This window comes from Aythya marila (assembly GCF_965140915.1).
Source record: "Aythya marila genome assembly, chromosome: 1".
In the NCBI taxonomy this organism is placed as follows: Eukaryota; Metazoa; Chordata; class Aves; order Anseriformes; family Anatidae; genus Aythya; species Aythya marila.
In genome coordinates this window covers 148,430,964-148,456,997 of record NC_139042.1, presented here as the reverse complement: position 1 = coordinate 148,456,997, position 26,034 = coordinate 148,430,964, and the positions used below count along the sequence as shown (strand labels likewise).

The window sequence follows — 26,034 nt, the reverse complement described above, 5'->3', positions numbered from 1 at the left end:
CCTCAGGCAAGATCTTCCTACAAAATTCTGCCAAAGTAATTCTGAACTGAAGGTGTGAAGGTGTGTAAATGCAGAGTGAAGCTAGCTGGAGTTATAGAACATTTGACTGAAAGTGTAGTTACTCTGACAGAATTGGTGTCATTACATACACGCAGACGTGCTTACAGCTTATTTTTGCTGTAGGGTACAAAACAAAGTTTTGCTTGTATACTCCAGAGTGTTGGATGTTCCCATAGGGCTCAAAATAGAATGATAAAAATTGGTTAACTACTTGGTTCCACTTCAGCTCCCTGTTTTTCACAATACACATTTTGTTTCCCTCTTTACCTGTGGTCTTTTCTGTGGATCATTAGGAAATAAATGAGTAAAATCTCAATATTTACCTGCGTGAAAATGAATGAAGGGGAGTAAAGATTGGTGAGAGACTCTTGGTGACATTCCTTAGTTTTTGTGGGCATGAAAAAAAGAGCTGAAAAAACATGAGATTGGAAACAAAGAAAAAAAAATCTGTGTTTTCCAGCAATCACTGGAAAATTTCCCCTAAAATATATATGATAATTCTGGAAAATGTTACTAACTTGTAGTATTAGTAAAGTGTTGCTTATGTTAGAACTAACTGCATGATTTCATTCTCTCTTCAGAGTAATTATTATGGTTGCTGTGCTTAGTACTTTGAATGATGTTCCAGACCTTATTTTTCATTTGAATCACAAGTTCGCGGTTTATGGGTAGCTTATTACAAACCATTTGGAAAACCTACTAGTGCAGTAGTGGCAGAGGGCTGAACACTTTGTTAGTGTATTGATTTAATTCCAGATCTCAAAGTGGATGCAAAAGTGCTGGATGGTCTAATTACTTTGACTCTTTTGGTGGCTGCTCGAGGAGTGAGATCTCACTTTCCACATTTATCCTTTGTGCTGGCAGTTCCTGGTGACTCCTCTGCCAGTTGTAAACAGTGTGGTAGGAAAGTCAAACTACCATACTACAAATTAATGTGTGTTTTTTTATTTGCCAACTTGGTCTTCTCACCCAGTTCAGTTAATGTCATTTATTTGCCGGAATTAAGTTTCTAGCTGAAAATTTGTTTGATCTAATCGTTTATTTATGTCCCACTATATTTTTAGTATTGAATTAACACCGCAAAGGGAGATTTCTTTTGTGCTGAGGATAGCTGTTCTGGGGGACAGTAACAAACTCATTTTGATGGAGTGCAGTTTACCATAATAAATTCTTTTTTTTTTTTTTAAAGATGTACAGCAATAGTATTTGAGCAAACCTTACAAAAGCTCTATCATATTTGCTGCAATAAATATTCACAACTTTTGTTTTGACAGAGTGAGAGGAGCAGTCTAGGATGTCAGATAAGTTGTGTATTAAAGTACAAACATTCTACTGGATACTAAACATGAAACATGACTACATAGAGGCAAATATTGGCCTAATATAGATGGATCCCTGCTTTAAAGAACTGAAATAAAACCACACGTGGTTGCATCACTGATCTCAAGTAATTGCCAACATTAATGATACCTAACCTCTTTCTGCACGGTCTGGGTAGCCAAAACTTGTTTTGCAACAGGACTGCTACTTGCACTGTGTCTTCTCCAGGACCTGCATACTTGCTGAGCCGCAGGACCAGCTTGGTAGGGCTGGGGTACAATATGTTGAATGTGTAGTGTTTTGGATTACATCAAATGTTAATTGGATGAAGGGGATGGGACTTTAGGTTTGGCTCTGATGTTAGAAAAGTACACCTGTGCCATTGAGCTCCAGATACGTGTAGTTACGAAAACTGCAGTTCTTTTCAGGCTAGTCATAATTTAGTTATTGGCAATATAGCTCTTCTGGCTACCAGCATGCATCGCTTTCTAAGAAGCATGCAAGATTTTTGGTTCTGTTGTTATCTTTTGTACATCTGCCTACAGCTATCTAAAGTATCAGTTTATTATATATTTTTCATCATACTTTTCAGAGGGCAGAAACCAGAAGTTTTAAGTCATTGCTATGAAGAGCAATGACTTAGGTTAGGAGAAGCCTAGCCATCTGAGCTACCCATTAGTCCTACAGCCATGTTTGTATTAATTCTCTGTAGTAATGTAGATTTTATAATTATTTTGAGGAACACAGAATTCCTGTTTATAAACACAAGAGAAAAAGATTAAAAGATTAAAAGATTTAAAAAAAAAGATTTAAAAGATTTAAAAGATGTTTAGGAAGTTAAGATGGCTGTGTATTCCCACAAGAATTGTCTTTTAATATTAATGAGTTAGCATGTACTTGTATATGGATGATCACAATACTTAAGAATCTACAACAGTAAGGTTAGGCTAGTATTGCACAAAAGTCCTCTATTTTATAATTAATAAAAGATCTATTTCCATTAAAGCTTCAGAGAATCTGTGTTCTACAAATTCTTTAAGTTTTGAGTCTGCAAGTATTGAAGAGCTTTCTCAAATAGATGTGATCTTGAAGGCCTTTCACAGTAGCTATGAAACAAGCTCATTAATTTATAAATCTAGTGTTTTGCATATTGCCATATATATATATTTTAAAGTATTGCAGATAATAGACCCTGTGTTAAAGTGATTCTTACATATTTTGATGCCTACAATTTTGGAATAAAACTTTTGTCCAAATGAGAATACAATCACATAACGGTTTTCAGTCCATTGTTAGAAGTTCATATACTAAGCTCCCCTTCCCTGACAGCAAATATGAGTATCTTGTTTTCACTTGGTTTGAACTGATGCATAAACACTTCATCAGTGGCATCTGAGCTCAGCTTGCTTAATATGCTTGGCAGGGGTAAAGAACTCATCCTAACCTGGGGAAAAACATTTGATAATACAGGATTGTGTGGGGTCCAAATCTCTGCTAGGGTAAATGAACATTTTAAGCAGTCATGAAATATGCAACTGATTTCACTATTGTAATGTGCATTAGTTGCAACTTACTGAGAAATTCCATATTATAAGATAATACCTCACAACTGTTTGAGTCAGATTTTTGCCTATATTCCCAATAGATTGCTAACTATATCTGTCTGTGCACTATTCCAAAATCTTCACACTAAAATGTTGGGATTCTTAATGTAAAACTGCACACAGAAGACACACTGAACCAACTAGCTTAGCTCTCACTTTGCCAGGTTAGCTACTGCAACTGTCACTAGTACCACAGTTCTCTGGAACATTAGTCATGGCTGCTCATTATTTTATCACTTTTTATTTATTTTGGACAGAAATTGTTTGTCCTCTACCAAAAGAATCCTGCAGTACCATTCATTTAGGTTTTGAGGCATCTCCTGTCTTTCCTAGACAACCAGGAGCTTTGTCCATTGGAGCTCAGAAATTTAATCCTCTAACCCCCCCCCCCTCCTGCCCTCTTTGCACACCATGTGCCAGCTGGTGTTTCAGATCATCTGCTACAGGGGATGGCGAAGCAACAAGTTGTCTTTGAGCAACTCCAGTGGAAACATAGGAGCAGTTTTATTGGAATGTATCTTGTAAGATGACGTGGATCGACATGTTCTTCAGTATCCGATCCAAGATGAGGAGATGTTTAGGTGTTGCTGACTAAAATAAAGTGCAGAAGCTGTGGAGGGGCTTGCAGTGAATGATTTATTTATTTTTTTTAACACGTTCATAGCTGGCTAAAATCTGTCCACAAGTCATAGAAGATTCAACACAGACTGTACAATTACTTGTATTCAGAGGAGTCCCTTTTAAATTGTGCTGTTGTTCCAATGTCCTGTTTGTCTTTTTCCTGCATGCTTTATAAAGACTTTCCCAATTTTTAGCATTGCTGTAGGGTATCCTTCCAGAGCTATAGCAGATGTATTTTTCCTGCCTTTTTCTCCACTTCATCTATACATTCTGTGTGTCTTTAGTCCTCTTCATCTTTCCAGCACAGCTATTCTTTGCTGTCTTTGTGCTGCTTTGTGCTTTTTTCACATTCTCATCCATAGACTTAGCTTCATCTCACTATTTTTGTCTGCATAAATTGCAAATATATCTGTCTATTGCTAACCCCCCCCCCCCCCGACTTTGTTGAGGCATTTTACCATGAATATAAGAATTAGAAGTGTTTTATCTCTGTTATTACTCACTTCTAGGTTCTTACTGATGGCAAATGGTATTATCATTCCATGCTCTTGTTCAATGAGTGACATGAAAGTGTGTCTGAATGAATCTGTGGAATTTAGTTCACCTATTTGTGTCCAGTACTTCTATATTATTCTTCCTACACAGGGTGTTCCTGTAATGGCAATACGAAACAAAATGATTTCTGAGGGGCTAAATCCAGATCTTCTTGAGTAAGTAATATTTCAAATTTGTAACTTCGAGTAGGGGGGGAAAATCAACTATTTGTAGAATAAGAGGGTCTGAGGAGGGCCATCAGAAGGAGGGGTGCAATCTCAAGTGTGAGCTGTCTTTTCAGTATTGTCTAATCCAAGGTAAGGCCCAGGAAATGCAGAGCTTGGAATGTCAGATATTGCACCCTTCCAGACAGAAAGTTGCAGGACTTTACCAGTCCAACTTAAAGTATTGAAGTATGAAGGACTTCTTCCAAGCCTAGCACAGGTTCAAGGAACCAAATATAGGAATGACAAGGCAGTATTTGACAATATGCATCTACCAATGGGGAATCAAATAACATGTCAGTAGCCATTTTGACTGTGCTACATTGAGTATGAGTTTTTTCCCATAAATTTTCTTCCACCACTTTGGTAACCAAATGTCATTATTGTAGTGTAATAAGAACAAGCTTTATTTTATTTATGTGTGAGGGACAACACACTTGTTTCCAGATTCCCTTTCTCTAGATAAAATGTACAGTTTGACTTCAGTGTGGACCGGGTAAGTTGAAGTCAGCAGTTCACCGTTGTGACTGTAGATTAAACCTGATGTGAAGGCTACTAAGATTAGATACTCATTTTCAATGCTACTTTGTCTAAAGCATGGATTTTAATATTATCTTGCATTTGAGATGTAGTTTTGCTTTACTGCACTGTTTCACAAAATTTGTTAATTGATTACAATTAAATATTAATTGATTACATTAAATATTAAATTTAATTCTTACGTTGAAGTCAGTATACTGTTTGAAACACTTGTATCCTCTGCAGAAATTGTCATTGTATTAGAAAGTTCTCTTCTCCTTTCCAGTGAAGCCTTCTTAACTTTTGGAAAGGCTTCTTCTGAAACTAGCAATTTGTATAATAAAATAATGAAAATATAGTAAACCAGAAGTATTGTCATACGTTGAGTCACTTTATCTCCTAGCTGCTTCCCAGTGTCTTAGTAAGCCTAAAGTAGTTACTCCTCATTTGATAACATACCTGATCAAATGAGAAATTAGACAAAGATCTTAAATAAGCATCTGCGCAAGTCTGAGACAGAATTATCAAACGGGTTTACTACGTGTGTTAAATTTATTTTCTCATTCTGCATTCGTGGTCCTTATGTAAATGCTTTATGTAAATGCTGCTATGTTTTTCATGTTTGGGTGGATTTTGATAGATGAAATTTTAGCTGATTATTATTATTATTTAAAGTGTTTGCTTAAAAAAAAAAAGTGCTTTCAAATTGTCTGGTTTGGGTTAAGACAGAGCTGAGACAGAAACGTTATTGTGAATTGAGGCTCATGAAATAGGTTTGGGGTTTGGTCTCAGTCCATCTTCAAGGATTCTGTGAAACGCTAAAAGTTCAGGCAGGATGTCTTTAAATTGTTACTGATTTGAAAACATTACAGCCAATCTACCTTATTAAAAAAAGCTAATTATTTTGGCAAGGTGCCTCTTTGAAGAACCAGCATTGTTCACATTATTTCATTTTAGTACATCTTAAGAAATCATAGGGAACCTTTCTTTTCATCTTCTTGCTTTCTTCTCTTGATATCATAGTGTTTGTTTTGTTTGGTTTTTTTTTAATGTTCTACCATTCACACCAGATTTCTTGAGTCTTCAGGCTGTTTAGGCCTGTTCGCTCAGTCCCAATGAAAATTAGGAAAATCAACATATTGCTATATGCTCAGTCGCTTACTACAGCCTCCCCCAGCTACTTGTTGGTGACTGAGTGTGGTTTTTCTGTGGCTGCAGAAAAGCTAACTACTAATAGATTTGTTTTTAATCTCTCCCTTTGACTGTTTTACCTCTAATTCTGTTATCACTCCTTTCCTGACTTTTTACAAACGCTTTTTCTTTTTTTTATTTTTTTGAAAATAGCCTATTCTGTTAAGCTCCCAGTTCATCTGTGTATCTATGTTTAACTTTTCTTTCTTATCCTCTCTCTCTTGCTGGTCCACAATTCCAGGAGATTTTGTCCTGCCCACCCGAAGTAAAGGAATTCACTGCCATCTTCGTCTCCTTACTAGAGGAGAGTTTTTTTTGCTGCTCTCTCCAGATCACATGTCTTTGCACAACTCTTCTGTTTTGTCATTACCGTGGCAACAAGGAATAATATTGTGAAGTGGTATTTGCATGAGAGAGCAAACCCTTTCTTAATTTATTTTGGAGGTGTGCAGGGGGCAGGGAGAAGGCTCTCTTACAGTTCTTTAATGCCCTTCTCACTTTTGTACCAGAATGCTTATAAACACTTTAAATGTGCCTTTGGGATTTCCAGCAGAGAAATTAAAATAAACAACTAAACTTGGATAAGAAATTCTCTGGCATGACACAGAGAGGTAACCAAAAGATAAATAACAGGACTAACAATATAATTATCAGATTAGTTTAAATTTTATGTTTAATCAAAAGGAGCAGTTAACTATTATACAAGAGGCATCTGTGAAGATCGTTCTTTCCATTCCTGAAGTATAATTGTATGTATACTCTATACCCTGGTTTCAGAATTTACTAGTCTCAATCTTGCTTGTATTGTCAAATTCATTACATAGAAGGGAGACGCCAAGGAAAGCCAGCATCTAGAATCAGTAGTGTTAAATATTCTTTAGATGGTTTGCTTCTCTGTCCTTCATTCCCACTAGATTCCCTGAGCAAATGTTTTGACACAGTATTAAGATCCATCTTAAATATTCTCATCAAAACTAAATACCAGAGGTCTGATCATTTATAGTCAATAAAAATCCCATGGCTGCTCTTGCATGTCAAATTTAACCCAGTGTTCTCGCCAAATTCCACTCTGAGTAATTCTTTTTTGCTTCTCTAAATTATCCCTGCAGTTTTAGTTGGATACAATATTGTTCATTTCCTGTCTTATTTTTTTCATGTACTATTTACACTGCTTAATGGTGTACAGCATGTTCCCTTCAGCCCTAGAACCTCTGAAGATTTAAAAAAAAAAATTAATCAGTATTGCCTGCTTTCAACTTTCTCTTCAAGTGTTTGCTACTTCTTAGTGATCTATCATAATTTCCAATAACCTTAAAGGTGTGCATTCATACTGATGTCTGCAGAGTTTTGATGTCCAGTGAGTTACAGTTTCTAGTGTTTATCTTTCAGTTCTAGGTGAAGCAATACCAATGAGGCGTGTGTTTGTAAAGCACAACAGTTTATGTGTTAAATGTTGTGGATATAAAGTGCATACAGATGTAGTAAAAGGCACATCCTACTGAGTTACTTGTGTTCTCAGCAACCTTCTAGGATTTACAACATACAACCTTTTTGTTGCCTGCAGGACTCCAGATGCCCCTGTGCCTGCTTGGGGAGATGATGGGAATGCAGAAGACAGTTCTGATAGTGAATCTTCCTTTAGTGACTAAAAAGACTGATTTCAGCCTTTGGAAACCTCTTTTAACTGCTAATGTCTTTGGAGCTTTTGCAGATAATGATTTTGTGTGGGTCACATGCGTGACATGATTTATCTGACAGCTTTTCTTAGCATTGAGATCTCTCATGTTCTCTCCACAAAAGTTTGAACAGGTGGCATGTTCAACCTGAACCTTTCCATTGTGAAAATTGATCACAATATCCTCGTGATTTTTATCCTGTGTTGTTTCAGATTCTTTCTGATTCTTCTGGAGTTACGTTACAAAACTCTTTTAAAAAAAAAAAAAAAAATCCATGCCTCTAAATCTTCAGGTCTCTAAGAGGGCATTCTGGTCATTCTTGGATTTTCTGAGTAAGACTTTTAACCTAAGTTGCCTCCCTTCTGTCCCATAGCAATCAGGTAGAGTAACTTATCAAAATATAATAGCAAACTTATAAACTGTATTTTTTTTTCTAATATAGTATATTTTGAAGTGGCATAATAAGAATGACAGAAGTCGGCTACCTTATGGTGATTGCAAATCAGTGATACTGATATGCGTAAAAAATAAAGAACTGTCTTAATCTATTTTCAGAGTATATACTGCTCTTTGATTTCACATCAGAATCTGAACAAAATTGTTAAATTTCTGCTCTGTAGTAGTAATTTATCAAATTCAGGTTACAGTGGTGTAGAAAGCTACAACTATTGCAAGATTGTTTTTGAAAGTATAGTGTGAGAGAAGCAAGTGACTTGAGCATTTATTAATGGAATACCAAATTCTTTCTTCTGACCTATTGACATGGGTCAATAATTTAAAAAAAAAAAAAAAAATGACAGCTATTTGGCTTGTTGCAAACTGCACAGGCTCAGGTTATTTCCATAGGATAAGAAATCATCTCCAAGTCGGTGCCCTTGCTGATGGTTCCAGCAAAGAAGTCAAAATTCAGTTTACGTAATGATGAAACTACCTTGCTGCTTTTTGAGGATGCATTGGGGAACAATATGAAGAAAACGACTTGGAGCCTGACTTGCCCTAACGACTTCCCTCCAAAGTACATGATCTACTGCATGAGTCAAAAATGACATTTCATTAAAGAATCCCGTTTAATATAATTTGTTGCACATGAAACACTTCACAATCTATTTGAATTCCCCAGTTTATTGTGATTATACCAGAATGCTGTGGGCCAGGCAGTCACTTAGTTTCTGGTATTTCAGTTTAATCCTGAGACTAAGAAAAGACTAGAGCTGAATCTCTAAATGTATAAATTTGTTAGCTCTTATAGCTGAGTCATCATCTCCTCTCTTAGTTATTTGTCACCTCAATAGCTGCTTTTTTTTTTCTGTAACTTAGGCATGGGTCCCATTTGAGTCTAGCAGACACATTCAAGCTCTTCACAACCTGTAAATCAGAGTACTATTTGAATCCCTAGGAGGATAGCATATATGCACTAGAAAATTATGAGTTAATTATTATTGAACACTTAAACACAAATATTCAATAGCTAACACTTGGCAAAACTTGACAAATCTTAACATATTAGCAATAAGGATTTCAAAAGTAAGTGTTATCATGTTATTTCAGAAAACTTTTTGAAATCTATATTTGAAAACTTATTGAAATAATCTGTATAATAAAAGATATGTTTTGTAAAACAAAGTTGTGGTTCTATTTCACTGTATTATGGTGTTTTAAACAAGATTATGAAAATTGTTCTGGATTCTCTGTAATTCATGTTTCTCTGTAACCAGCTATGCTGAAGTTGCATCAGTCTGCTAGCTGAAGGGGGATGTTTTAAGAATAGGAATTCGGAGTTTAACCTAAGCCATGTTAGTACTTCGTCAAGAGAACTGAACATCCCATAGCTGCTATTCCAAAGAGAAGATTTAAGGAAGACTGAAGTTAATGCAAATTGTATGTTTGTACATGTTAAATTACGTAAGAAAGCAATATGAGAGTTAACCTGAGACATAGTAGTTACTTTCTTTCTTTTCTTTAAAAAAAAAAAAAAAAAGGTTACCAAAACACATTTAAGGAGATATGGCTCCCATTGTTTATCATTTTAAATAAGCTTCTTGTGTAAAGTAATGTAGTAATTTTAGTCTGAAGAAATTTAGATGTGTTTTATGTGGGGTGAAAAAGGAAGCCTCTAGCCTGCTGTCCCTTGTTATAATGAGGGATAATTAATTGGTAATTACCAATTTATATATACTATTGTATATATACATGTACACATCAAAGAACAGTAAGCATGCTCAGTTTTGTTGCCCAAGATGTTTTTTGCAGGGTAGCTGTTTGATGTGGAATCATGCAGTATTGGTAGGCTTGCAGAAACCTAAAGAAAAATCTTGCCACTTTGTCTCCTCTTCCACTTAAGTGGTGGCACGCTACACAGTAAAAATCTGAGTGTTTGAAACGTGATGAATGAGGGAGGAAAAAAAAAGTCTTCCCTTTTACCTTGAGTGCATCAGCTAACTTATTTCCTCTACTGCTTTTGGACCCTCTGAACACAGTAAGCTCCACTGTTTCCACCAGCCTCATCTGCTAAATGCATCCCTGCGTTGTAGGTTGTAGCCAAGTTCAGGCTGAGATGTTTCAGCTTGGGACACATGCTGACACAAGAATCTGTTAAGTATGGGAAGGTTGATTTGAGACTGAATTTTGTGAGCTGTGCTGGTCCTTGATCTACAGCAGTTTTCTAGTGAGCTGGTGCTAACCCAGAAATTCAGAAAGACCTTAACCACAAGCTAAATACTATAAGCAGAGAATATTCCAATTTGCTCATTATTTGCAATCTGTTTTGGAATAGAAGATGGACAGAGTATTTCAACTTGGCTGCATAGTGTTCAGATATGCTTAGTCTGTTCAAGGGAAGAAGTCCATTTTTAAGTGACTTTTATTTTTAGAAACCTTCTAACAGCAATGAACTGTTAAAAATGCTGTGTACAATGAAATGGACCAGTCCTACACACCTAGTATACCCCAAATTTACATGGATTTGAAATCATCATCCAGGACAATATTGCAATTTGTAGAGGCATGAGAACTACTTCAGCGCATTGCTGGAATAACTATTGAATGCACCAGCTAGTACAAATTATGGACTATCAGTAAATCATGTACTCCATTTTTAAACAAGCTATTTTTACCCCATCACCATCTTTGTCATTTTGCAGGTGAACTGGAATGCAGAATATGTAAAGGTCAGTTTCTTAAAGATAATACAGGTATTTGAAATGCATTTGGGTGCCTGAGTGTATCACTAGATATATATTTGTGCTGTACCTCAAACTACTGTCAAAGGCAAAAACAACATCTGGACATGACAACACTTTACACTGAGGTTCCAGTTTAGCACTTCTAATCATTACTCTATTTCCTCTTAGCTCTGCTGCTACATTTGGAAAAGAATATTGATGTCCTTTTTTCAGGCTGCATCTCTTCATCTTTCTTGTTTTTCTTTCCAGTGCGTGTTGCTTACACCGGTGATTAAGTATATAGTTTGACGTTCTGTGAAAAAAAAGGCCATAAGAAGCTATGGGCTGTACTTGGAAAAAGGATATCACTAGGATCAGCACTTTGAGTTGCATGTGATCAGGTCAATTTTGCTTTCCATAATGGTATTTAGAAACAAACTGATCTTCATCACAGACTTTAGGGAATACTGCTTTATGCCTGAATAGCTGATACAAGGACACAGTGTTACGATGGACTTGTCTGCAAAACAAAACGTGTATTTTGTTGCTCCTCAAAAAATTTGGCAGCCTGTTCCCTGAGACAACTCCAAGTCAAATGCACGCACTTGTACCCTAGATATTTTACTCTTGATTCTTCTTGTGATGGTGCCTCCATTTGGACACTTCAGAGGCGAGATAGGAACCACCACACAGCTCAGGCCTGTGACTCACTTAGTCTTGCAGTACAAATCAATACTGAGCACTTTAACAGGAGATATGAGAAGTACTGCGGTGCTCTGGTAGTCCCTGTTCTTGCCACAAAGATTTTACTCCAACTGTGAGTAGAGATTGATGTTAAGTGCTAAATTACAAGATTGCTTCCAAACTGTTTGCATTAATTCTGGAAGCTGTGGAAATTCCTGTCTTGTGTTTGACTGTCTAACTTTGCTAATATAATGTTTTAAACGAATCCCAAGGGCAGTTTCATAGTGAACAAAATGAAGCAGAAAATTAAACTTAAATATCCCATGCCATAATGAAAATGAGTGACAGAAACAAGCTTAGCATAGGAAGTATCTCCACATACTCTCATTTTGAGGCAACTTGAGTTTAAACGGCCATAAATTCATAAATTAAAACACAGGTCATGGGGTAAGGACAGATATAGCATGACACTCTTATCCATCCTTGTTTGGTTTTTAGATATTTGTTTAAGTCAATATCTTGACCTCAAACAGATTATTTTCTCATTTCAGTGTTTCCCATTTCCAAGTAAATCTGTAGAAAGGAAGCTGAACAAACATTCACTTTGCAGATGGATGATTTTTTTTTTTTTTTTTTGCATCAGACTAACTCGTACACTGTCTGTAAAGGAATGAAATGGTAAATAATAGTATTCTCTGATTTAGGAAATAGAGTTTTTGCTAATCAAGCTCTTGTATGATCCAGTATATGAGCTTGTACTTGAAAGTTGGCTACTCTGAGGGTATGTTGTTCCCTGTATATTGATATGTAGAAATACCTTTTGGTGCTTCATTGCCATTTTCTGTCCTAATCTGTGGAGTCAGAAGTTGTAGTGAAGTGGACGCTATGCTTGGGAGGAATATTTACTGGAAAGAGCATGCATCTGAATGCTTGAAAGGACGGATCAGAAGAAAGAGGTCTGGGAGTATTTTTTTACATTAATATGAACAGTACTTTATGTGAGATGCTTGCTGTCACCAGTTTAACAAACGTTACCATCCATGTTACCTGTAGTGGTGAGAATCTGAGTACACTTGAATTACCCTGCTCTTAAGAGTTGAACAGTGGAAAAAAATTACAAGGCCTGTTAAAAATGATAACTCTCCTAAGAACGGTGATTATCCTTTTTGCTTTTAAACACATGACCTCTAATGTTGCATTGACTTTACACTTCCAACAGAGTTCATAATCCGCATATGATTTCTTGTAGCACATTTTACACCATTTTTCAGGGGTATGGACAATCTCTCCCCAGTGATAGTTAAACTGTTCACAATTAATGTCTTACATTGTTGATTTCTCCATACTGATTTCCAACAGCCCTTTGAAAAGTTTTGCATGCTGACATGATCCTTTGATCTTCTACGTCCAGTTTTAAAGTAGAGTAGAAGTAGAGAGGGGGATGAACAGAGAAAATGAGGAGTGTCTGTTTGTCTCAGTTTTATCATTTGCTATTTCCTCAGTACAGTGAATTTAGTGACTGCCAAATAATAACAATGGAGATTTTTTTCCAAGAAACCTTGAACAACATTGTCTTGTTTACCCAGCATGATGCCTGGCATCATCAAAGGCAAAAGGTGAAATAGGCGGCAGCCAATATTTTTTTTTAATAATTGATTGGGTGAAGAATGGTTCATAATGCTTTATGATGTGTTTGGTGGATTTTAGAGAACTGATGTCAAAAGCTTGCCTGCACAAAAGCATCTGATTTATCAAGAAGACCATTACAAAGCAGCTGAGTACAGTTAAAATACCATGGGTGGGGAGTGATTATTAGCTTTTTTTTTACTGTGACTTCTCTTTACTCTGACTGTGCTTTTGTGTCTACCTCCTCTTCTGCTGTAAATGTTAAGCTTTGTAATTGTTATTCCATCCTTTTGCCATCCTTGCTTTTCAAACATTGCTGAGCTGACCTATTCTGGTGGAACATCAAAATTGAGATCCCTAAAGGTTTGATGAAAATAAGTAGGTGGGTAGGTGAGAGAGAACATAATAGCAATAAAGGCTGCTTTCCTGGCTCGATCCTTAAGCCATCTTGGGCCTTAACTTGTCTATATCAGAAAGAGGTGTTGTAAAGCACCATGTATGTGCCTCCTCTAAGGCCAGACCCTCTCATCCGCCACAAACCTTTAGACCTCTGCAGGTCTCTAAGGCCTCTCTAGTTGCAGCCCTAACTCAGTTCTAGAGTGGCCTCATGGACTTTCTGGCATGGACTTTCTGTCGATTAGCAGAACAGCACCCTACTGATCCATTACCAGGGGAATTATTACTGGTGGCAGACAGTCTGTCCAGTAGCTAGAATATGAGGTTTTTAAGCAGGGTTTCCATTGTATCCAACAGGCTTTGTGAGCACGAGGCCGTGGCCTGTAGCCCTGCTATGGGAAACGAATGCTGAAGAGTTTGTTTGCACCTTAGAGTTCAAAGCCAGTCAGGCCCATGTTAGAGCTCAATAGGAAATCTGTTTGTGTTAATTTCCCTGAATGTCTTTCAGCAAGTGCATAGTTACCAGAAAACTTTTCAAAATTTGATCAGTTTGGCTGAAGAGAAATGACATGTTTTGGTGGAGACTGAAGCTTTGGCAGAGAGGACAGAAACAATAGGACAGCTCTCTTCAGGAATTATTTATACTGTGCTCACAAGTGGACCACTCCGTGCTAGTGTTTTGTAAGGCAGTCCTCAGAAAATCAAGCAGGAATGAAAACTTTTATTTTGCCATTTAAACAGAGCGGGTTGCAAAACACAACTTGTCTTTCTCCTGTTCTGGATTTTTTTTTTCCATTTCTATAATGTTTCTGTATCGTCATGCATACAACAACACACTGCTCTAGCTGTTTTTTTCCGGGACCTGCCTCTCCTGGGTATCCATCCCTTTGCTCCATGACGTGCTGTTGCCCTCCACAGGATTTCCAGGCATTACAATGAGCCTCAGCCACCAATAGCACAAAGTACAGCTACCCATAGTCAGGCCCCAGCTGGCTACTGCACACTGTGTTTCTAATCTCACCTCTCCCAGGGACTGAATTGCTCAATCTTGCCCAAGTATTTGACTCTGGATTCTTTCATCAGATGCCTTTGTGAGGGCAGTGTGATAAGTAATGGATGCACTGTCAGTCTGGGGGGATTTGTCAGATTATATACAATGGGGTTCTGCTGACCCAATAACCTAACTCCAGGATCCATGAACCACACCTTTTCCCCAGAGAGGCTTCCTTTTTCCTTTTAAAAAATATATTCTGACACATTTTTGGCTATTATATTTTAGTATGTCTCTGTTGGGCATCTTAACTACCATTTTATTCACATACTGAGCACGCATCAAGCTATAACCACTATTGGTATCACACAATCAAATGTACAACATTGAATGCCATACTTTGGCCGTTTTCCAGCATGCATCCTCATTGCATGAGTCTCTTTATTACACAGGGGTCACCTGCCAAGAATATCATGCTGCCATAATAGATTTACAATCAGCAGTCATTTTGCTCTTCCCTTTCAGGTTCCACAGCTGTCAGTTGCATGCAGTTGTCCACCCATCCAGTTTATGTCCTTTCTCCAATAGTACGTGCACTTCATACAGCTAGGGAATAGACAGGATTCCTGATTTTAAGTTTGAATAACAAATTCATTTTAGTACCAGCCTTCATTTAATAGTTTGGCTTGATCTCATTTTTTGTAGCCTACAAATGAAAACAGTGAAATGGGGAGAAAAAAAAAACACTCATTGATCATTAACAAGATTATGAACAAAGTCTTTTTCCATAGATTGAAAATTTTTATTAGGTAAACTCTTTCACTTCACAAAAATGCATCTAGACATACACAATCTCACATATACACTCCTGCCTTTCTAACATGTTTACATTTTTAGTTCCAGTTTGCAACACTCTGTCGGTTCCTGAGCAGTGCTCATTCTTTATTTATGTCCAAGACACAAGCAAACAAAATTCCTTCAAACATCTTTCTGAATTAGTGGAGAGATGACAGTAAAAAAAAAAAAAAAAAAAAAAAAAAAAAAAAAAAAGCAAAACAATTAAATTCTCTCCCACTTAAATGAAAATTTTACTGAGGCTTGTTTTGTTACATACTGTTATAGTGAAAACAGATGATATTTGAAACTTGGCTTTGAAGCAATCCTCCCTTCAGCCTCCACAGGCAACCAGACATTCCCCCTCTGCACATCACTTCCAACAGATATTTAGCGCAGAATATTTTCATGTTTATCCTCCAGACAAATTATAATTGCTGATCTTAAGTCATTTGTGTACTAAGAAAATGATGTGTTGTCAACCCCAAATCCCACTACTCTTTATAAATCCTTTCAGAGAAAAATAAGTGAAACGAAGAGAGAATTCATTGCATTACTTCCTTTTCTTTTAACACATGAGGATGGCTGCAGCAGAATCAGCTCCTCAGTGAAAAGTGCCTCAGTGAGCAACACGTACAATTGGCCTGCTCAGGCTCACCCCAAAGAGCTCTGGTGACTTGCGTACTGCCCAAGCAGAGGGAGCTGACACAACTGCTGACGCTGAAAGAGCAGATGTGGGATATACCTCCCCTAAACTGTGTTCTTAACAAAATGACTGTGAACCATTTATCAAAATGTTTAACTTGTTTTGATAGCTGGACTAAATTGTAAACAAATGGTAACCACATGTTATTTACGGCAATTTTGCTTTGTTTGGTTTTATGACAGCATTTACACAGTGTTTTATGCAACCTTAGTGACCTACATAAGGTTTTGGTCTACAAGTTACACTCTTCTTCTCCAAAAACAAAGAATTAGCAAAATAGATGATGGCAGGGATTGTTTTTAGCCATAGCAGCTGGTAATTTGATGAGGAAAAAGAAGAAGAAAAAAAAACAGTAAAATTTGTTTGGTGTTTTCAGAGATCAGAAATTCTCTTTTCTGCTGTCTTGAGGGCCTTTAAAAATAACCAAGCTTGTTTTTGAAGTTCATTAAGTCATGAGGTGATAGCAATACACATTACCACTCCTAATTTCAAGTAATTTCCCCTAATTCCTGCCATCACAAACCATTTCCTGGCTTCTCCTCACCTTGCTCTGAAATGTGTTTTTTTTTTTTGGTTTATGGTTTTTTGTTTCTCAAGTTTGGGAAGAACGGGGGAACATTGTGATGAAACCTTCTGTAAAATCACTGAAACCATTACACCGCAGTTACAGCTCTGCTGTATTTGTCTTTAGTCACAAGCCAAGATCAGATGGGTCTAGATCAGAAAAGAAGAAACAGGGAAGGGGTAAACCACATAAAAGTTTTTCTCCATCGTAGCACTTCAATTCAAAGGTCCTGGAGGGAAATCACAAATATATTAGCTCAGCCTTGCAAAAATCATCCCTTAACAAAACAAATGTGAAAATAAATAAATAAACAAATAAGTAAATAGGTATATAAATAAATATTTCCCAAACCAAAACAGTGGGGCATGCAATATCTGAATTATTACATAGTCATGTTGGAAAAGTAGTAGCTGAATAATTTTGTGGCTTGGTGGTTGTTTTCAAGACTGTTTTGTAAAGTTGCATGAGAGGAAACAGAAAACTTGGTTAGGATTTGTAAATAGAAAACATCGTAAGGCTGCTGTCCCTTTCCTCTTCTCCTGGATCATGGAAGCCACCTGTAATTCCCTTTGTAAATGTTCTGTGCTTTGTGCAAATGAAGGAAGAAAGGAAAAAAGAACAATAATTGCTGAACAGAATGCAGGCAATAAATATTTCTGAATGTATTTAATTTTCCAGGAGGGAGGGCTCCATCTTTTTGACCTCTGGTAGATGGGGAGGGGAGAGCTACTGCCACTTTATGCACCCTTGGCGCCATTTTACTTACCAAGATGACATACTTACACATGCAACCTGAGTCAATTTTCAGCTCACGTTTCTTTGATAGGAATGACTGGGTCTCACAGGGAAGGAAAGAGTGACCAACTGACTCCTTTTGTTTCCTCAGAATCTTTCACAAAACCTCACTGCCTTTCCTGGTCACTCCTTTCCATTCTTCTCCTCATTCTTGGTTCCATTTCTTGAAAATTGGCACAAAAGGATTCATTAAAATTTCAGAGCCACTTAAAGCAGAATTTTAGAGCTGCCATGCTTCAACTCCTGGGGTGAAATGTTCTTGGGTTAGTTTGTTTCTGTCAAGTTTCCTTCAAAACGACTTCTTAAGACAAGTTAAGGAGAAAAAGTCAGTTGTTTTCATCTGTATTTTTAAAACATATATGTTTTTGACAAGATGGAGTCCTCATGTTTAGATCAGAGAGGAGGCCTTTGTCGGGGACCGGTAGGAGCAGGTCTACGTCCCCTAAGGGAGGACGAGCAGGAGCAGAGGCTGGTGGCAAGGCAGGAGCAGGCCATGGAGCTCACCAGCAAGGGCTGGTCAGTTCCACAGCTCCCAGCGAGGAGAGCAGGGAGGGCCTGGTGGTAGCAGCCAAGATTGACCAAGGGTCCAAAACACCAGGCAAGCCTATAGAGATGAGACAGGTCTGAGGCCAAGCTGAGCCTGCAAGTCAGGATCAGTTCCCCTCAGTTTAAAAGCATCAGAGTGCTGTGTACAAAAGCCATAAAAGCAATAGGTGCCCCATGCCATTGCCCAGAAAGGAGAATGAACCGTGAGGTTCCCTATGGGCATATAGGGCTTAATCATACACTTAAGGCCCAAATCACAGTATATTTGCAGAGGAGGTTCAGGCTGTACTGTCACACAGGTAGCTTTAAAACTGGCAAATTGCAGCTTGACATTTATGGGAAAAAACGCATGATGGCTGCAAAGCCCAGTTTTGGCTTGAAATTTTAATACGTATAAGCAGCAGAGACTAAGAGAAAAGGATTGACTCATTCTTCTTGTGTGGGGAAGGATAGTGTGGAAAAGATACCGAATAACACCTAATAAAAAATGGGCAGCAGTGCATATAAATTAGATGTTGGGAAGAGGGTTGGTAAAGCTTTATTTTTTGGCACTAATAGCACACACCGAAAGGCTGTCTGAGTATTGGAGGGGTTTCTTGAAAGAAAACTGAAAACTCCAATTGTAATAAAAGGAAATGGTTTTCTGACAGAGCAGTAAAAAGGTGCAACAACAGATGCCCTGATAAACATACCTAGTTGCCACAGGCACCTACAATGCATCCTCTAAACACATTTTTTGGCAGACAAAGTGGAAAAAAAAAAAAAGGAAAGAAATAAAAATCTAGGATTAAAGAAAATTGTATCCCACTTTGAAAGTTTGGAGAATGTGTGAATAGTATAAATTGTGTATCTTGGCCATCCCCAAATATATAGGCAGGCACTTGAGGAAATGAGTTAGAACTGCATTTCCTCATAGTCAAAACTCAGTTGCAGCCTTTAGTAAACTTGTATTTTTCCATCTAGCATGGTTAGTGACTTGAATTCTTAATAAGAAAATAAGATATTAGCAAGTAATAAAAGTCAGAGTGGTGATGTTTGTCTCATACAGTAGCACATTTTCTGTAATTATTTAGGTGGAAACACAGAGATACTAAAAGTTTTTTTTCCTAAAATCACAACATACAAACAACCAAGCAATCTAATCAAATGACAACCAGAAGGGCTTTGTGTCATTCATTTCAGCTTTATGGGGGCACTGGCTTGAGTTCCACAAATGCAAAAATATTAGCCTTTGTGTAGATATTTTGTGTTCAGTGAGTGAGTTCCATTTATCTGACAAAATGAATGTTTGAAAGATTTAATGGAAAGATCCAGAAAGAACATTTTTTTTTAACCAGTTTTCTGGTTTTGAAAGACTTAAAAGTACTTGGAAGGAGGTATAATTGATTTGCGTGAAACTTTAAAAGAGTAATTTTTTCACATTTCCTTTGAAATATTATGATTTTTTTATGGTCAGTCAGAAATAGTAGCATAAAGCTGCTAAGATTGCTTTAATGAAGATGTATTTTGCTCTTTTTATATTACACCGTGAGATGTTTTGGCTTTCTTTTTAACCCCAAATGTCTTAAATTGAAAATAGGAGTCAAGAGACTTGTATTCATTTTACATATGCAGCTTTTTATATAAATTTATACTTAATCCAGAAGCAGTTTATTACCAAAGAGGACTCAATGGTGAAGAGAATCTGTATTTTATCTCATATCTAAAACACGGAAATAGAAAATATTATGTTACATGATTTTGCCTATTAAAAAAAAAAAAAAAAGTCTTCCTAGTTTTTATTAGGATCATCAACATAATATTTGTACCATCTGTTTAGTATCTTTCCTAACATCCTTGCAGTAAAAGGACCAGTACTTACAAAAGGATGGATTAGATTGCACCAGAGAAGACATTACAGATTTGCCAAGTTCTACAGATCATCCTGTTCTTCCCTTTTCTCATCTACATAGAAGATGATTTCTATGTATATGAGAAAGGTTCAAGGAAAAAGTGTGATTACGCAACAGTGTCTTGCAGGTATGAATGCTTTGCTTTTTTGACATCACTTGCTCTGATCATACACTCATCATGGCAAGACAGAGAGAGGGCAGCTTAGGCCAGCATGATTAACATTATAAGATCCCATGAAAGTGTGGGTACAGCAGAAAGTGTGAGGACAAAGGAAAAACTTTGTCCCACATCAGCACATGTACATGTGGCTAGATGGTGACTCCTCCAATAATTTTATTGGCATCACCTGTTTTAAAATAACAAGCATAATAATACTTAAATTGTTGCAAAAGTGAAGACATGCTACGTAAACACAGATGAACACATCTGACTGCTTCAGTACAGTTCGGCAAACATATGACAAAATATGAAATTCTGAATATCTCAAGAGACAGGAGCTTTTCTGCTGTCAAATCACTGTAAGGAGCTCTAAAAAGATTTAATGTTAAATTTTCAGTTGTGTTTTTGTTAGATGTCCTGACTTGGCAGTGTTCAGTTCCAAAAGTGCCTGGTTTTGGTACAAATGACTCATAAATAAAATCTTACTGTAGAAGCTTAAAAGCTGGCACATAGTTTTCCACAAAGCAAAATCATAAGGAACTTATTCTCAAGTGGTAATATAAACACTAGAGTAAAAGCACAGGGTGACTGGGGGTGGGACAGAGGAGAGTTAATTGCCTTAGTGCAAAAGTCTAAATTTCAATTATTTTTTTTTTCCTTTTTGCTTCTTTACTGCTTATTTTAAAGGCAACCAGCCCAAAAGTGTTAAAAAATCACATTCAAATAGAACAAATTCAGTGTTTAAAATTTTTGTATTCCTTTGTTTCAATCACAGACACAGAGCTTGGGTCAAGGACTCCTATGGTTAAAGGTACCAAGCAATGTGTCAGACTAGTCAGTAAAAAAGCTTTACTGATAGGAGGAGAACCAAATTTTGCTGCTTTATGTTAATAAATGAGGACTGAAGACAAGCTCTTACAGAATTTCTGGTTTTCCACATTTCAGACCTTTCCAGACAATTTATGGTTCTCAGACTTCAATTTCTGCTAAAAGTACAAAATTCCAAAACTAAATTTTATATTTTGCAACAATTGCCTCCCATTGATTTAGGTACACCAGAGGCAGGACAAGTACAAGTCCTCATGGAGTGAGGGCTTCAGGGTCACCAGAGCTTGAGCTGAAATTTGGTCTCATGTGCCAGAACAGGTCTATGCCCAAGACTTGAAAAGGAGTCATGTTGCTTAGCCACTCTAACTGTTATCAGCAATATACCAAAAACTAAGCAAGCAGGAACAAGAACAGGAGCTTACAAGAGAAATGGTCTCTTGCACGCCACATCTATAGTAATGAAGAATGGAAGTTAGGATGAGGACAGCAGCGAAGACTGGCTTGTCTCCAAAGTGTACCACAATGACATCTACTCGGCTTTTGATCCTGCTGTGCTCGGCTCTGACTAGTGGCACAAATCTTTATACCAGACTGGAGCCTGCAGGTGCCTGCCCCAGGCACCACTTGCCAGGATTGCTCTGGGGACAGACCCATGCAGCCCTCCCACTGCCTCGCAGCAAGCTGCCCTGTCCTCTGGTGCCCACCAGCCATTGCTGGAGCCCAGGCCTGCAGTTTCTTTAAAACCGCAACTGGAACCCTGTTTCAGTGAATTCAGATAAAGTAAATGTAGCGTGGTTCCATCCTTCCTGCTACTGTTGCACTGGGCAAACCTGTCCTCTTTCATGTGCCTGCAAAACTTTGAAAAATAACACCACCAGCCTCTACATTATAAAAGCAAATATTCAGAGAGCAAATTTGCTTTCCAGTCAAATGGAGAGAATTACTCAAATTCTTTTTTTTTTTTTTTTTTTTTTTTTTTTTAATTATTGATCTGTCAGCATATTAACGTTTTGGAAATACACTACGTAAAGTTTTGCCCATTATTTTAAATAAATTAAATTAAAATACAGACAGTGTGAAATAGAGCCTGTATTCCCCAGGTAAAGTGTTAGTGCCCCTGGAAAAACACATTATTTCCACATTTCCTGCAGGCAATTTGCAGTAGCTGATTACATAGTAAGGACAAAAAATACATTTCCTGAACTACATTCTGTAAACCAAACTGAATGCAATACCTAAAACACTACAAAAATAACTCGCTTTTCTGAAAAATAATTGAGAGAAAAAATATTCCGAATCAGTGATAATTTTAAAAGTTAAAGCAATGAACTACCGTCAACTTCACAATTTTGTCCTTGCCTGCCAGGAGCCTGGAGTATTGGAGGTTCTGAGGGTGGCCCACAAACTCTTCTTGGGAATCACTTTTCCAAACTGTAACTGAAATTATGACAATTTATAACCCCAATTTGCCATCTATATGAAAGGCAGAAATGCAATATCACTGCAACTCTTCATGGGTTATTTTTTTGCACAGGGACAGCTGATATTCTTGTTGTCTCCCTGATGAACGGCTGTGAATGAGTGCAGTGTCTGCAGCTACAGCTGGTTATCGATTTACTTGGATAGGGAAATACTGATGGACTTGACTTTCCTTTGAAACCTGAAGAATGCAAAGTCAGCGTTGTGACAGCTGTGCTTCTGCTCACGTTTTGAACAAACTTTGTTTTGGATTCCTGGGCCTGACTGCTTCTTAGCTATGTATTTATTTTACACTTTAAAGTTCATGTTAGAAGATAGGTGCTCCTGTCTTTTTTTCAACATTTTGTTATAAACAAATCTCAGCATCATACAAAGTTCATGGAGTTTACAGTTTAATTTTCTTCATTTGTTTGGCCTGTCTCCAGAAAAGAACTAAATACATACTTTTAAGTTCTTGCGTTTAGGTGTATTCTTTCAGAATGAATGGGCTTTGCTGCCCAGACTGTTGCCATTTGTTTGGAAAAAAAAAAAAAAAAAAAAAAAAAAAAGAGTAATTCCTATAAAGACCAGCTTTATTTCATCTGATGAGGTGTAGCCTGGTGTACAGATAGTTAAGGATAGTGGGATCACCCCAAACTCCCTTACTCCCTGAGAAGACTTTCCTTTGCTTTAATAACCTTGTCTACTATAGTGTTTTTCTAGTGTACTCTAGTTGAATTCTGCTGACCAAAGGTGCAGATTTCCATGAGGAAAGCTTGTCACCTGTCCTTCTTACGAACTGCTGCAGGAACCAAAGGTTTAGTACTGAACAGTATCAGGTTGCATATAACATAGCTGGAGGGAATTTCTTCATTGCTACTTTCACCACTATGCATCCATACTAAGACCAGAAGATCTGTTTTCTGTGTGGTGGTGTTACTTCTTTCACAGGTGACAACTTAAACCTCATGAACATAAGCAGCAAATGTACTTTGTTCTAAGAGCTCAGGAGCATGAGTGCCAACACAAAGCATGCAGAGAACAACCAGGTGGTGAGACCCAGTCAGCACAGGTTTATGAAAGGCAGATCCTGCTTGACTAACCTGAGCTCCTTCTATGATAAGATGATATGCCTAGTGGATGAGGAAAAGGCTGGGAGTGTTGTTCACTTGGACTTCAGCAAAGTGTTTGATGCTATTCCTCTCAGACTTCTCCCAGAGAAAGTGGCTGCTGGTGGCTTGGTGGATGTACTGTTGGCTGGGTAAAAAACAGCTGGAGGCTGGGCCCAAAGGGGCCTTGTGAGAGGACTCAGATCCAGTCGGTGGCTGGTCACAAGTGGCACTCCCCAAGGCTCAGTCTTGGGGACAATTTTGTTTAATGTTTTTATCAATGTCTTGATGAGGGGAGGCAGTGCACCCTCAGTAATTTGGAGATGACACTGAGGTGGGTGGACACATGGATCTACCTGAGGGTAGGAGAGGTCTGGATGGGACGGGTCAATGGGCCACATCCAACTGTGCCTTCAACAAGGCCAAGTGCCAGGTGCTGCCCCTGTAACAACCCCAAGCTTCAGGTTGTACATAAAAGGGTTGTTATAAAGCTGCCCAGCAGACAAGGACCTGGAGGTGTTGGTCAGCAGCCACCTGAACACGAGCCAGCAGTGTGCTCAGGTGGCCGGGAAGGCCAGTGGTGTCCTGGCCTGCATCAGCTGTAGTGTGGCCAGCAGGACGAGGGAGGTGACTGTCCCTCTGTGCTTGGCATGGAGGGATTGCACCTCAGGTATTGTCTTCAGCTTTGGGCCCCTCACCACAAGAAGGGTATTGGGTTGCTCAAGAATGTGCAAAGAAGAGCAACGAAGCTGGTGAAGGGACTAGAAAATGAGTTATGAGGAGTGCCTGGGGGAGCGAGGGCTGTTTAGTCTGGAGAAGAGGAACCTGAGGGGAGGCCCCATCGCTCTCTCCAACTACCTGAAAGGAGGCTGCAGCAAGGAGGTGTCGGTCTCTTTTCTCAGGTGAAAAGTGACAGGCATGAGGAAATGGCCTCAGGTTGTGCCAGTGAAAGTTTAGATTAGATATCAGGAAAAAATTCTTCATGTAAAGGGTGGTTAGGCACTGGAACAGGCTGCCCAGGGAAGTCGTGGAGTTGCCGTCTGTGGAAGTATTTAAGAGATGTGTGGATGACATGGACATGGTTTAGCAGTGGATTTGGTAGTTCTAGGTTACGGTTGGACTTGATGATGTTCTGGGTCTTTTCCAACCTAAATGATTCTATGATCCTATGAAAGCTTATTGACTGGGTAATGGAGAAGGGAAACTGTACTCTTTGGGATGACCTCCTAAAAAAATGAAAGTGCTTTGAAGCCCATGTTCTTAATAGCCTCCAAGGGCTTCATCTACATGAATATTGAAACCTTGCTGTCCTTAAGAGCTCCAGAAGATGGGATTTAGATGCTTTGGTCCATGCTCTCAAAAGACTTTTCCTAATCTAATACAATCACAGCATAATCTGGGGAGTTTGTTTTTGCCATTTTGCTTGATTTTGGGCCATCTACTCTCTAATTTTCTGTTCCTATGTAGCATAGAATAATTTAAAATACTAGACTGATACAAACAGAAAAAAAAAAAAAAAAAAAAAAAAAAAAAGAAGAAAGGAGAAAGTAACCTTTTAGAAAACCAAGACAAATATCAATTGATTTTACATGAGATGCAGAAACATAAGTCATTCAAAAGGATGTTATACAAAGGATACTTTCAAAACTTTTCACTCACCAGTCATTGTTGATAAATCTGGATACATGATCCAGGTGATATTTGCATAGTTCTGGTTGCTACCTAATGAGGTAAGACATAGTTTTGAAGTTATTCCAATAGCTAGGACAAAGATGAGATCACTTATGCTGACTGGCCTGATGAAGACAGCTGTCTAAGACTTCTACATTTTCAGCTTTATAAATGCTAAAAAATTTTCCCAACAAGTCATTTTGACACTGTTGTCATAAAGGTATCAGCAAGCTCTTTTGTGAACCGTGAAGTTCTTGGCAGACTGCAATTGAGCACAAAACTAGCTTTGGCTCTGGGTTCTCTTGCAAATTAATATGTTTTTGTCAGTTTTGCTTCACATGAAACACTATTTCTGGATAAGAGATTTAAAATGGTAAATCACATGCCAGCTGTAATCAGCTAATGAACTCCGTGTGACAAGGTAGATAGCCCAAGTCTCTTGGTGCCATCCAGCTTGATCTCTGTGACAGCCTGAAAGTTATGCCATCGTATGGTACAGCTAGTTCATTTTTTTCAAAAGAAGCTCATGTTTATTTATTATTTTACATCAGTGCATAGAACTCATGGCCAGGCCTACAAACCTAGGCACAACTATAAACACGGATGTATTTGCAGGACAGGAGAAAATTTAGTTAATGCATTCAACTGCTGGACAGGTGTTGACAAACAGAAAAAAACAATCATGCAGACCAGCCCCATCAGCAATGTGCATTCATGGTGAATTTACATAGTAAGTAGCACCCTAAAAAAGGGTGTCTGTAAACACTGCTGTTTACTTGCCTCATAAGTAACTGTCAACCAAAAATATATTTTTTAATTTTTTTTCCCCCTGCAAATGGCTCTCGAAGGCCTTTTCAAGGTAG

At 37.9% G+C, this 26,034-nt stretch overlaps 1 protein-coding gene across 4 annotated transcripts in view; it reads left to right on the top strand.

The window, feature by feature from the left end:
- WASHC3 (WASH complex subunit 3) overlaps window positions 1-26,034 on the top strand; it is a 56,359-nt gene that overhangs the window by 7,089 nt on the left and 23,236 nt on the right. For 2 of the 4 annotated variants that reach the window (XM_082780578.1, XM_082780577.1), the window contains exons 6-7: window positions 4,251-4,315; window positions 7,638-9,400. In XM_082780578.1, coding sequence (XP_082636704.1) covers window positions 4,251-4,315; window positions 7,638-7,722 — 150 coding nt within the window. In that variant the 3' untranslated portion in view covers window positions 7,723-9,400. Of the gene's footprint in view, window positions 1-4,250; window positions 4,316-7,637; window positions 9,401-26,034 lie in introns of those variants that run through there. The other 2 variants (XM_082780579.1, XM_082780580.1) reach the window with 1 other exon arrangement.